Source organism: Zootoca vivipara, chromosome 14 (genome assembly GCF_965207765.1).
Source record: "Zootoca vivipara chromosome 14, rZooViv2.hap1.1, whole genome shotgun sequence".
NCBI lineage: Eukaryota > Metazoa > Chordata > Lepidosauria > Squamata > Lacertidae > Zootoca > Zootoca vivipara.
Window position 1 is genome coordinate 16749267 of NC_142597.1, and position 13312 is coordinate 16762578.

The window sequence follows — 13312 nt, forward strand, 5'->3', positions numbered from 1 at the left end:
TCTTCTTGGGAGGACGGCTTTTCCGGAAGAGGGAGCTCAGATCATGAGTGGGGGCACGCCTCTCCTTGACCCCTCTTTGCGGAGCATGAAGGGGCTAAGGCTGGAATGAAGCTGAGCCCATCCTGGCAGGGAGCAAGGGTTGCCAAGTCCTAGCAGCTCCTCAAGAAACCCACCCTACACCCCTTTTTCATGGCTCCTGCTGGCGCCAGAGGAGTCTCCAGGAGGCTGCCAGCTCCTTTCTCCCTTGAATGCCCCTCAGGCTACTTTCCTCCTTGAACCGTTTTGCTAGTTACGTTTTCTTTTGATTAAAAAAGAGCTCACCTTGCCCCATTTGGGATTTTTTCCGCAAGGGTTTGCTTGCAGAGGAGAGCCAGAGCAGCCCTGTCCTTCAGGTTGCTTCTGCTGGCTCTGCAGCCTTTGGACCCTTGTCCCACCTGCCCAGTGACCCTCTGGAAGGCTTGGACTGGACACAGATAGAAGGTCCTGGGTCCAATCCCCAGCAGCATCTCCAGGAGAAAACCCCCTGGAAATCCTTGCTGAGCTAGATGGACCCATGTTCCTTCCCCCTGCCCAAGCCAGCCGCCTTTCCCGAGTCCCAGCTGAGCCGCTGTGTCCCTGCTGCAGGAAGCAGAGGCCCTGGAGACGGAGACCAAGCTCTTTGAGGACCTGGAGTTCCAGCACCTGGAGAAGGAGAGCCGCCTAGAGGAGGAACGCGAGATGCTCAGCCAGCAGCTCCTGCACAGCAAAGCCGAGAGCCACCGCAGCATGGCACGGAGGAAGGTGGGTGGGCGAGAGCGGAGAAGGAAGCCCTTTGAGCCGGGGGGGGGGCGACTGGCCACGTGGCACTTGCTCAGCCCCCAACCCCGCTCTTTCCGTGTCCCCGCAGGAACGCCTGGCAGCGCTGGAGAGTCAAGCCAACCAGATCAGGCTGCAGGCTGCCCAGGAGGCTGACCGGCTGGGCAAGGAGAAAGCCACCACCTTGCAGATGCTGCAGAAGGTACCGCCTGGCAGGGAGGGCATCTGACAGAGCTGGGCGAGGCATTGCAGGCAGGGCAGGGCCACCTGGAGTGGGGCTTCTGTCCTGCCAGAACCATTCCTCCACTGGGGGAAGGTTAGGTGGGACCTGGCCTGTTGACATGAGGGACGGCATGGCTCTCCCCTTGGCACTGTGCCATAGGGGAGAGGGAGCTGGAGGCTGGGTGGTATGGCTGGAAGCACCCCAACAAGCTTCTCCCTTTTCCTTCCCTGTGGTAGGAGAAGGAGACCCTCCTTGCGCTAGAGAGACGGTACCGGGTGCTGACTGGTGGATCCGGCTTCCCCAAGGCCTCTACAGCTCTGCGAGAGGTAAAAGGACCTCTGTGGGTGCCCAGGTTCTTGGTGGTGGTGGTGGGGCTTCAGCAAAGCCCCAAGGGTGCAGACTTTTGCAGCCTCCTGAACTTGGGTGAGTGGGAAGCGAGCCCTTGCCTTAGCAGTGCTTGTTGTTTCTTCCTTTCTCCCACCTTACCCTGCTAACAGCACAGAGTTCGATGGGAATCTTTCCTTACTAAGGAAGGAGGCTGAGAGGGAGGTGAAGAGGCAAACCCTGCCCAGGAAAGCTTGGTGTGCTGGGACCTCATGTTCAGAGCTGCTGCTCCAGCCAGTCTCCCATAGTCCGAGATAGTTAGTTATTATTATCTCCCATTATTGAGATTTTCCAGAGCCATTAAAAAAAAAAAGGACTCTTCCAGTCTAGGGCGTGCTGAATTTTTCAGCCTTCAAATTCCAAAAATGAAGACTGCTAAAATGTAGTATAGGGAACTCAAAACATATTTCGTTTAGTTTTGCTTGGTTGGTAAAATGTGTGCAAAATTGCATAGAAATCATTAAAAATGATTGCCAAGTACTTGCAGTTTTATTATTATTATTATTAAGCATTACCTGTCATTTTCAGAAGATAAAATTAAAATTCTTTGGTTTTCTGAAAATAGTTCATGTGCTTCTTCATCACACTTGGACTTGCCAAGCTAAATGTCGTCCAATCACGAAATTAATAGCAGATTTGAATTCCTCACACCCAAAAACATATTTTTAAGACCCTTCACTGAAGAAATTTGCAAAGATTAAGTTTCAGCCGCTAAAATGGCACCCTCCTATGATCCACTCATGCCCTGCTTGGAGACATCTTTGTTGGCCTCTGTGAGAACAGGAACGAGAGACAGGTTCTTCTTATAGTTTTAGATTTGCAACTTTTCATGAATTGATCGCTTTGATGAATAAATTAAAAATCCTACTTAAATCAAGTAAAAAGGCATCCTGATTCAGCAACAAAAAGGCCAGTTATTTTTTAAGTGCTTTGCAGAACTGCTGATAAAAACTAAAGCTGCATGTGGTTGGTGCCGTCTTAGAAGGGGCATTCTGCCTCCCCCTCCCTCTCCCCTCTTTCTCAAGCTGGGAGGGGCTGTTTTATGATGTCATCCCCTGCACTATAAACACGTGCCATCTAAAACCAAAGAAAACACGCTTTCCCATTGTTGTTTTAGTATCGTGCACATATATTTAGAGCTATGCACTTGATTAGTCAGCTAAACGTTATTTAACTTGGGGGCAGCCGTAATTAAAGACAGGCATGAAATTCGCAGCGACGTCCTTCCTTGCAAATTTTCGGAAACACAGGCAGGGCAATAAAATCCAGCAAAGGGCCCATAGGCGGGCATACACAATACTTAAACCCATTTCTGCGTGCCATCCCAATATCTTACTCCACAAACCCATTTTTAAAATATATTTTTTTCTAGTTGACTTTTCTGAACAGATCTAAACATCTGTTGCTGTTTAGCAGGCGGAATATTTCTATTAGTAGGGTCTTCCATGTCTGGACCACATTTCCCACTAACAGGGAATTCAAGTTTTGTATGAGAGCTATGTCATTCCCATGTTTTATAAGCTATGTGTATTATATTGAGCCAGACCATTGCATCCATTGAGGTCAGTACTGTCTGCACTGAGCAGAGTCCATTCCCAGCCCGTACCTCGATACGTCGCTGGAGAAGGAACCTGGTTCCTTCCAGACTCCCAGCAGTAACCTCCTTTCTCTGACTTGCTTTCTTTTTCCCTTCTGGGGAAGCTTGAGGGCGGGGGCCTCTCATACTGGCAATGAGGCACAAGAGCACTTAGTGGGGTAGGAAGCAGACGAAAGAATCTCTGCAGCCTCTCCGTTGCCTCTGTTCTGAGAATTAATTGCCCAAACAGGTGAGGGTTCCTTTAGAGGCTGGGACGGCTGTGCGTGTTCTCTTTCCTTCCCTCCCCCCTGCCCTCTCCCCACAACCTGAGCTGACATTTTCAGGGTTCTTCTGCAGTTCGGCTGCCACGGACAGACCCTGCCACCTTCCTCTCGTGCCCCCCTCTCTTTCCCTGCGTCCTGCTTTTCTTGCAGCTCCCTCACCGCTGTTCCCATCCTCGCAGGAGATGCTTCCTTTCTCTGAACTGGGGGAGGCGGCTGACTCTGCAAGCCCCTTCTGTGCAGCTACTGCTTCCTCCGCCCAGCCCTACCCAGGGAGGACAGAGGTAATGCTATGCGGCTGCCTGCCTGCCTGCCTGCCTGCCTGCCTGCCTGTGAGCTGCTTCCCCACTTGTTGCATGCGCTACAACATCTCCTCCCTGCCTGGCTTGGCTGTGCCCATCCGTGGCTGGACTTTGCAGCATGCTTTAGATCTGTGGGCACGGGTTTCAGCCCAGACTTGACTCTGGAATACATCACTTCTTCCCTCCGACCTCCATGTTTGCGCACATGCACACAAACGCTCCTGCCTGCTGACTTTCCCTTCTCTTCGCCAGTGTGATGTCTGCTCCCCACGGGTCCCAAGAACACCGCTCTGCGTTGAGCTTTCACAATATGACCTCACTTGGGCAAGGGGCAACAGCTCAGAGCAGGACGCTCTACTCCGGGTAGCTCTTGCAGGTAGATGCTACCTGGCACAGCTGTGGGCCACAGGCAGGTTAGGCCCTTCCCAGGTTGCCATGCTTGCATGTGTGTGTGTGTGTGTGTGTGTGTGTGTGTGTTGTGTGACATTGCTCCCTTGGCTCAGTGCCCCAATCCCACTCTGATTCTCCTCCTCCTCCTCTCTGCCTGGCTGCTTCTAGGAGTACGTGAGACTTTCTGACATTTTCCCATTTTGTGGCTGTGGGCCAGATGCTAGCTCCGCACCTGCCATCCCCTCACCTGCGCCCCCACTGTCCTATGAGGTACCTGCCTTTTGGGTCCCATTGCTGGGGCTGGTGCAACAGTACATGCAGCTGAAGGAGATGTCTAGGGGCAGGTGGGAAAGGGGGTACTTCCATATTCCATGCTACCTCCCAAGAAGAAGGAGCCAACTCTAGCCCAGCACACTCTTTGGGGGGTCCTTAGCCTAGCCTCCTCCCTCCCACCCCCCGCATTCTCTGCTGGCTTTGTGCACTCCCAGACTGCTTGCAGCCTGCCTCTCACACTTTCCCTTTTCCTTCCCGCCCAGTACGTGACAACTGACCAGCTGGCAGTGATTCTGGGCAGTGTCAGGTCGGCTGTAGGGCTTGCCCACTCCCCCAGACCCCCCGCGGCAGACACCGCTGCTTCTGCCCTGCCAGCGGCGCTGCTCTGCTCCTCCAGCTGCCCCCAGGTTTGTGCTTCTGTGGCAACCCCCACCCCCTTGCTACCTTCTCCCTCCCTCCATCGCTTCCTTTGGGATAGGCCGGGTGCCCTGCACACCGCAGCAAGGCACTGGGGCAGGGGGGAGTTATAGCTGTGTCTGTCTGTCTGTCTGTCTGTCTGTCTGTCTGTCTGTCTGTCTGTCTGTCTGTCTGTTGGGGGCAGTGGGAGAGAGAGGGAGGATTCTTTTGGCCTCGAGGTGTATTTATTTAGAATACTTATATCCTGCTACTCAGTGAGTTATCCTTTAGAACAATACGGTGCAGGAGAGCCAGACCCACACATCTCTGCAGGGTGGGCAGGGGCTGGTGCCTACCGGTAGCATCTGCCTGGCCTTGCTTTTCGCCAGCTGCCCGTCCGAGTCTTTCATGCTGTCTCCTTCCTCTCTCTCTTACCCTCCTTCGCCACCACCCTCTGCCCCCCACCCTCAGAGAGAGCCATGGTGGGCAGAGAGCACAGTGCAGCTGCCACTTTTCGCCCAGGACCTCCCAGCTGGCTTTGAGGCTGAAGCAGACCCCCCTGCTGCTTGTCTCTCCTCCTCCTCCTCCTCCCCTCCTCCTCTGCCTGCTAAAGCTCGCTCATCTCCAGACCCGCGACAGGTAACGAACCGTCCCCGGATGAGGTGCTGCTGTGCCCCTTGGAGGCACTCTCCCCTCATGTCCCGCATGGGCACAAGCCATGCCCTCTTTGCCAAACCTCTTTCCCTCCTGCAGGTCTATCGCTCCAAGATGGACGGTGGCTCCAGCAGCTTGGCTTGGCCCAAAGGAGGCAGCTCCTCGCAGCTGAATGTGGCCACTCTGGGACGCAGCCCTTCACCCAAGGTACAGTGGGGCAGTGGGTGAGGTGCGGGGGTGGTGGGAGCCTCTCAATTTGCCCATAACCCCTTACTCAGGTTCTTCTCCCTCTTGCATCCCCTGAGGTCCCTCATTCCACTTCCCCCCCCCCCCAAGCTGGGCCTAGTGAGTATCTCCAGAAAACCCTCCTGCTTCTCATCCTCTTCCCCCCCCCCCGCAACCTCCCCCCCCCCAAAAAAAAGATCTGGCCAATGTGACTTATGGAGCTGAGGAACTAGTATCAGTGGAGCACATCACCCCTTCCTCAGTCAGTGAGCATATGTCAGGAACTGGGCAGATGAGGAATGATGGACACCACCTCCCCAGCCTGACGCTTCCAGAGAAGAGGGAGACAGTTCAGAATTACAACAGGGGTTTGAGGGAAGATCACAGTTCAGAGGCGGATGAAAGGGGGAAGCTGGGAAATAATGGAAGAGGAGGAGGAGGAAGCACTAGGGGAGAGACAGCTGACAGACTCATTGTATTTAGAAAGTATTCCAGACCCCCCCTCCCAGAACCTGGTGGGCATTGAAAGTAAGAGAGCAGAGAGCTCAGAGGCAGAAGGCACAGCTTAGCCACCCAATAATGGGAGAGACTTAGGGGGTGGGGTTTCACTTGGGAGCAACACCATTACTTGAAGAAGCCACATTTCTAATCCTCTCTCTGTGACTATTGAATAAAAAGCATTGGTAAGAACTTCCTTGTCTTATCCATTCCTGGCAACCTACCTTGTGGGGTTGGATCCCCTGAAGCCTGACAGCATAGCACCCTGCTCTAGGGTCAGGTGGGACTGAGAGGTCCGGCTTCCAAACTGCTTCTCTCCCGCAGAGCTCCCTGTCCCCGCAAAACGGCACCGGCAGCCTCCCTCGGAATCTGGCCAGCACCCTGCAGGATATCGAGAGCAAGCGCCAACTGGCCCTTCAGCAAAAGGGTGGGTGCTGGGGAGCGGGAGAGAGTGGTTTGGGGTGGGGGGCAGGAGAATGTCCGCAGCCCAGCCAGATCCATTGCTCGCTGGTTTGATGTTTGGAGGGTTGGTGGTTTTGGCATCTCTGCCCAGGATTGGGGTGTGTGGGTGTCTTCCTTGCATAGGAATGCCTTCAGGGAATGTTGGGAGGGCGCTGAGCTGCTGCCCCCCCAGCGCTCAGCCTGCTTTTGTCCTGGGCATCTCTGCAGGCCAGCAGGTGATTGAGGAGCAGCGGAGGCGCTTGGCCGACCTGAAGCAGAAAGCGGCGGCTGAGGCTCAGTCCCAGTGGGAGGCCCTGCATGGGCAGCCCCTTCCCCCTTCTCCGTACTCCCCCCTCATCCACCACTCCATCCTCCATCACCACCCACCGGGGGGCCTGGGCCTGCGTGCCAACGACGACAGGGAGCGTGCCTACGACACCCTCAGCCTGGAGAGCTCCGACAGCCTCGACACCAACCTGTCCACGAGCGGCAACTCCGCCTGCTCCCCGGACAACGTCTCCAGGTACAGCGGGACAACAGCCGCCGTCCCTGAGGCCCGGGAGAGCAGCTCAGCCCTTGCCCTGCTTAGGGAAGGAGGAGGAGGACACTGCCATCTCTGGCTCTACCCTCTCTTCCTCTTTCTCCCTGGGCTTGGCTGCCTTCTCTGCCCCCACTACTCCCCTCTCCCCATTCCCCCCCCAAATGTCTCTATCGGCTTCTCCTGGGCTGAAGGCAGAGCTCCCTGCAGGGAGGCAGGAAGAGAGCTGCCCTCTGGCCCTCCACGCAAGCAGTGAGTATGCCCTCCGACCACCATTCATCCATTTCCTCCATTTCTCGCATGGCTCTTGAGCGTTGCCTCTGCCCGGTCTGGGTGTTGCCCCGTAGCAGAGAAGCCCACTGGCATTGCTCGCCGCTGACAGCCTGGCTTTGCCTTGCAGCGCCAGCGGGGCAGATGCAGGGAAGATCGAGGAGATGGAGAAGATGCTGAAGGAGGCCCACGCAGAGAAGTCGCGCATGATGGAATCGCGGGTGAGGGGGAAACGGGGGGCTGAGACACTCCACCCACCTCCCCTTATCTCTTGTATTCCCCTACTCTCCCTCGCCTTGGTTGGGCACTGCAGCCCCTTCTGCATTTCACATAGATGTTGGGTCTCCACCAAATAAAGATGTTCCCTCCCCCTTGGCAGGGTACTTATCAGCTCTCCTTTCTTGGCATGCAAGCAAGGGATTGTTTCCCTCTGGCTGATGCCAATCACATGGGCTGATTGGGGAAAATGTTGGTGTAGAGTCAAGAGGGGAAGGGAGCCTGTAGCTCGTTGGTAGTGCAGAAGGTCCCAGGTTCAATGCTTGATGGCATCTGAATCCCTGGAGAGCCACTGCTGGTCAGTGTAGGCAGCACTGAGCTTATGTGGACCAGTCATCTCACCTGGCATAAGGCGACTTAGGTTCCCATTTAACATCATCCCTTTCTTCTGTACCATAAGCGTTGGAGTCTTACAGCAGACACCTCAAAAAGAAAGTAGCTCACCAGGTAGGGCTAAAGCTCAGTGCTAGAGGATCTGCTTTGCAAGCAAAAGGCCCCCGATTGCATCCTTGGCATCTCCAGGTACAGCTGGGGAAGATCTCTGGTCTGACTCTCCGCATGGATGCAAATGGGTGGGTGGCACCCCAGGGTGGGGCAGGGCAAGGTGTTAACATGGATTGCCCCTTGCAGGAGCAAGAGATGGAGCTGCGGCGCCAGGCCCTGGAGGATGAGCGGCGGAGGCGGGAGCAGCTGGAGCGGCGTCTGCAGGATGAGACGGCGCGACGGCAGAAGCTCATCGAGAAGGAGGTCAAGATGCGAGAAAAGCAGTTTGCCCAGGTATGGGACAGGATGGGGGCAAGGGGTGGAGCACAGCTACTTTCTTCTGGTCCCAGTTAGGAGAGGCAGGACAGGTGGCAGGGAGGCTGCTGCTTCGCTGCCCAGTAAATCATGCCATGTGGACCTTGGGGAACTTCCCGGGGGGGGGGGTGTCTGAAAGGACAACCAGCAGTTAAGAGGGGAGCCTGGCAAGATTCTTCATAGCCAGCCCTGCTGAGCTCTCCCTTCCCTCCGTAGGCCTGGCCTAATCCGGGTGCCACCATCTTGAACGAACTGTTGCCATTCCCTTACATGGAATGAAGTTCATGCACGATCTGACCCACTCAGTAATCAGGCACAAAAGCAAAATATGTGAAGTGAGGGCATTACTGGGCTTCCAACTAAATGGGCTTGGGGATTGCGGCTGGTTGCGCTGAACGAACTTGAGGTCCATCCTGGCTCTGGCATGCAGCTCCTCCTTCAGTGTGGCTCCCATGAGCCGGGAGCCTTGGAAGCTGCACTGAGCCAGACATGGGAACTGCCCTCTGCCCCACACAGGCCCGCCCTCTGACACGTTACCTGCCCATCCGCAAAGAGGACTTCGACCTGCGTTCGCACATTGAATCATCTGGCCACAGCGTGGACACCTGCAGCCACGTCATCCTCTCTGAGAAGATGTGCAAAGGCTACCTGGTCAAGATGGGGGGTAAAATCAAGTCCTGGAAGAAACGATGGTTCGTTTTTGACCGCTTGCGGCGCACTCTCTCCTACTACGCAGGTAAGTCCTGTTATTTAAAAAAAAATTAAGGGGTTTGGCTTTTGCTTCCCAACTCTCCAAGGGACTGAGTCCTCTACATCCATGATTAGTCAGAGATGAATAGATGGAGGCAAGATCCATTGAAAGCAAGGCAGATCTTTATTTTTCTGTGGCAACGGAGTTCCCTCCCCTCCTTGCAAAGAGGTAGGAGAGACCCAGAACAATGGTACGCAAGCCCCTATAAATACACTTGAAATTGCCCAAACTGTAGTCGGCAAGACCAACCCCCCCCCCAAAAAATCATGCATACATCAAAGGAGGCAGAGGTCCCCAGCAGAAATTTGAGAGTGCTGTTTCTCTCCTGTCTGCCAGGATAATGCTTCCTTGAATGGAATTTATGGGTAGCCTGGTCATTCCTCTGAGATGGTAAACACTTTAGTTCCTGAAACTCTTACACATATTGATAGTTTGCTCAGCTTAACAGATACTGTACTTGCCAGACTGTATTTGCAGGGAGGTGTAAGCCCCTACAGTCCAAAGACCATCGTACAGCTTTTCCCATTTCCTTCCTCCTTGCAGAGAAATATTTTAGGTCAATTTGAGAGAATCAAAATGGCTTCAGGATTGCTCTCCTGTATTATTTCAGACACGTGGTTTATATACTTATGTATGTGTGTTTGCCTGGTACATTTAGGAACATCTATTCTATATTTGAGACCTTAGAATTCTTACAACAGCCCTGCCCTCTCTTTCCTGCCCAGAATTAGCCTCACTCTGCTGACTCCCTCTTCTCTATCCTATGCAGACAAGCATGAGACGAAGCTCAAGGGCCTCATCTACTTCCAGGCCATTGAGGAGGTTTATTACGACCACCTGCGCAGCGCAGCCAAGGTGAGCGAAGCAGGGGATACAGGATCCCTTATGGGGGCAGCCACTTCGCATGGGGGCGGGGGCTGGACAGGTAGGCAGGGTGGTGCTGGATTTAACACAGGCATACAGCCAAGCCTCCTTCCCTCTTAGACTCTTACTTCCCTTCTCTCTCTGCCTTTCTTTCTTTCTTTCTTTCTTTCTTTCTCTCTCTCTCTCTCTCTCTCTCTCTCTCTCTCTCTCTCTCTCTCTCTCTCTCTCTCTCTCTCTCTCTCTCTCTCTCTCTCTCTCTCTCTCTCTCTCTCTCTCTCTCTTTTCTCCTCCTCCAGAAGGGATTCTTCTCTCTCAGCCTGGCCAGTGTAGGTACCATCCTCTTTTATAGGCATGCCTGATGGCGCCCCCTAAATGCTGCACTGCCTTGAGCATTTGAACTAACCCAGCCTCCTTGTACTGGAGGGTTTCGGCTGCATTTTGACCTGAGCTCGGTACCTGTGTGCGGAACGAGAGACAGGATTTAACAACGTGCCATGACTTCTCAAAATAATAATAATTAACAACAACCCTCCTGGCTGTCAGAATGGCATTGAAAAGTGTGCAGGCTGGGCATGGCTGGTATTCCCTGGTGAAGAATTTGGGTCCTCTGAACGCAGAATAAATCAGAGCTAAAATGATGCAGTCTGGAGGGCAACATTCACAGGGCCCTGCCACCAACTGCAATCGCAGCCCAGCTTCCTCTCAGCCATGTTTCATCCTGCAGTCAAACTGGCCTTGGGCGCTTCTGCTACTAACTTGAGCCATGCCTGGTGGCTGCACCCAGCCTTCAAGCCCAGCTCCTCCTCCTAAGGTGCCTTTAATTCTCTCCTGTTTTTCTATTCTCTTCCAGCACCTAGCCGACTTTCTCCCTGCCCCCTTCAGTGGAGAGGTTGGTCTCAACGCTCCCTACCGTGCATTGGGGGGTGGGGGGGGCAAGATGGGATGTGTTTGTGGAAAAACAGCCTCTGCTTACTCTGACTGGGTTCAGTGATTTGGGGTCAGGGGGTAGATGTGGCATCTCCTTGTTCCACAAGCTGGTTTCTTAACACTCTAGCTGCCCTGAGTCTCTTTCCAACTTCCTTAGTGCTAACGGAACTAATTTTAGGGGAAAGGGGAGAGACCTTACAGCTAGGGGCAGTTTGCACAGCCAGGTGAGCCTGTCCCTTCTCTCGGCAGAGCCCCAACCCTGCCCTCACCTTCTGCGTCAAGACTCACGACCGCCTCTACTACATGGTGGCCCCATCGGCCGAGGCCATGCGCATTTGGATGGATGTCATCGTGACAGGAGCCGAGGGCTACACGCAATTCCAGAACTGACGGAGGGGAGGGCCAGAGGAGCAGATGCCACCGTGAGCCCTGGCCTGGCTGCCTCTTCCTCTGCGAGGGAGGCAGGAAGAGACACCAGCCGCCCTCGCTTGTACCGACAAGGCTTTAAGGTCACGGCCCTGCCAGGCCTCCATCACTGCCGCAGATGCAGGAGGGCAACCTCGTGGGGTCACCTGTGCCAAAGATCTCATACTACCCCAGCTCTGCCCCATGCTCAGTTCCTGTAAAAAAAGTGCTCAGGGCCCACGTAGCAGCAGAAGTCAGCTGGGGGAGACACAGGTGCCTTCGGGCACTTAGCCCAGTTTTCTTCCTCCTGAGGACTAGCGGCATGGCCTGTGCCAGCTGCCCTATAAACCACAGGGGAGGGTGGGCTTCACCTACCACCATGTGCCTTGTTGGGGGAGAGAGTAGAATCTGATACCTGTTCTCCCTGGCTTTGCCTAGTCCAAGGGTCAGGGTAGGGGACTAGGAGCAGGCAGACCTCTCTCCCCCCCACCTTCCCCACTGCCAGGCAAAGGTGGGCTCCAGCTCAGCCTGGTCCTCTTCCCATCCTACCCTCGGCCAGAAGAGGTGGGTTTCTTTTCTTTTGCCTCGGTGGTCACTTTTATACCTTGCTTTAAAACAAAACAAAACAAAAACTATAGCAGCTCTTTTTCTGTGCCTCAGGGCTATTGAGGTTGCTGCTGTGGAGGGGGGGGGGAAGGACAATAAAACCTTTTATGTAACTAGAGCCTGAACATTTGCTTCTTTTCCTCCATGTAAAGGGGACCGCCAGGAGGTAACAGCAGCATCCCCCCCCAACTTCACCCACAGTGCGCATCATGTAGTGTTCTTAAAGGGTGGCAGGTTTGCATCTGTCCACTGGGCGGGGGGGGGGGTCTGTCCTGGAAGCCAAGCTCTCTCCCATCTTGGTTGCCATAGCCATGCCCAGCATAGATTTGGGCATTATTAGGAACAAGTTCGAAGTTTGCCTGCGTTTAAACAAATATGAGGTATGCTGGCCAGAATCGCACCGAGGGCAGGCACTAGTTCCACAGAAACCTCTGAGCAGCCTTTCTTGGGCGCAGAGCAAAGGTCTCACAGTTGCAAAGGCACAGTCTCAGGCAGGACAGTGGCTGCTACGTTGAGGCCTGGTGCTTCTGCCAGAGGCAATACCAGTAAGTGCCATCAAGCACTTCCTGCATCACAAGGGGTTGGACTAGATGGTCGTCAGGGTCCCTTACGATACTATGAATGCCATAGTTTAACTAGGCCCTGTTTGACGAAATCCTTCCTTTTGTCTGAATTGAATCTTCCAACAATCTGCTTTGTTGGGTGGCCCCCAAGTCCCAGTATTACAAGAAAGTCTTCCTCTCCCCCTTTTCCATAACCCAACATAAATTTAATACCCCAATCCTGTGCTCCTTAACCCCCCCCCCCTATGCTAAAAATGTTTGCAGCAGTCCCCTGGTGATTCTGGTTGTTCTCGTCCAAACTTTTTCGTGCTCTACAGTATTCTTTATTTTAAGGGAGAAATCGGAGATGTACACAGTATTGTAGCTGCTTAAAGGCAGTGCAGTGTCAAAGCTTCTGCTAGGACCAGGCAGACATGCTCCAGTTAGCCTTCCTTGGCTCCTGCCTCTTTTCCTCAAGATATGGGAGTGATTACAAGGCACCATCCCTAGGTCAAGTCACTCTTTTCAGAAGCAATATACCACTTGCTGAGACAGAAACCTCTAATGGATATTTGTGAGAAGCAACATCCAGAAGGAGGAGGAGGAGGAGGACGCTGAGTGACCTGATCTGCCAAGGCACTGATTTAGCTATTATTGCATTTCTATTCTCGATTTTTCTCCAATGAACTCAAGGTGGTGTACATGGTCTTCCTCCTCATTCAGTCCCCACAACAACCCTGTGAGGGAGGTTAGGTTGAGAAGCAGTGGCTGGCCCAAGGACACCCCATGAGTGTCACAGCCAGGTGGGGATTTGAACTCTGGTCTCCCTGGTCCTAGTCGAACACTAACCACTGCACAACACTGCCTCACTTCCTGTAGGCTTTGCACAAGTGGAAT

The 13312-nt window shown here is 53.9% G+C and overlaps 1 protein-coding gene across 15 annotated transcripts in view; it reads left to right on the forward strand.

Moving 5' to 3' along the window:
- PHLDB1 (pleckstrin homology like domain family B member 1) overlaps positions 1–11991 on the forward strand; it is a 41915-nt gene extending 29924 nt beyond the window's left edge. For 3 of the 15 annotated variants that reach the window (XM_088657654.1, XM_088657657.1, XM_088657659.1), the window contains 16 exons: positions 625–780; positions 887–997; positions 1255–1344; positions 3442–3543; positions 4488–4631; positions 5092–5259; positions 5374–5481; positions 6322–6424; positions 6667–6961; positions 7377–7467; positions 8153–8299; positions 8837–9056; positions 9841–9926; positions 10232–10261; positions 10786–10824; positions 11112–11991. In XM_088657654.1, coding sequence (XP_088513780.1) covers positions 625–780; positions 887–997; positions 1255–1344; positions 3442–3543; positions 4488–4631; positions 5092–5259; positions 5374–5481; positions 6322–6424; positions 6667–6961; positions 7377–7467; positions 8153–8299; positions 8837–9056; positions 9841–9926; positions 10232–10261; positions 10786–10824; positions 11112–11252 — 2031 coding nt within the window. In that variant the 3' untranslated portion in view covers positions 11253–11991. Of the gene's footprint in view, positions 1–624; positions 781–886; positions 998–1254; positions 1345–3441; positions 3544–4119; positions 4222–4487; positions 4632–5091; positions 5260–5373; positions 5482–6321; positions 6425–6666; positions 6962–7376; positions 7468–8152; positions 8300–8836; positions 9057–9840; positions 9927–10231; positions 10262–10785; positions 10825–11111 lie in introns of all 15 variants that reach the window. The other 12 variants (XM_060268370.2, XM_088657662.1, XM_035140211.3 and 9 more) reach the window with 9 other exon arrangements.
- The last annotated feature ends 1321 nt before the right edge of the window (positions 11992–13312 follow it).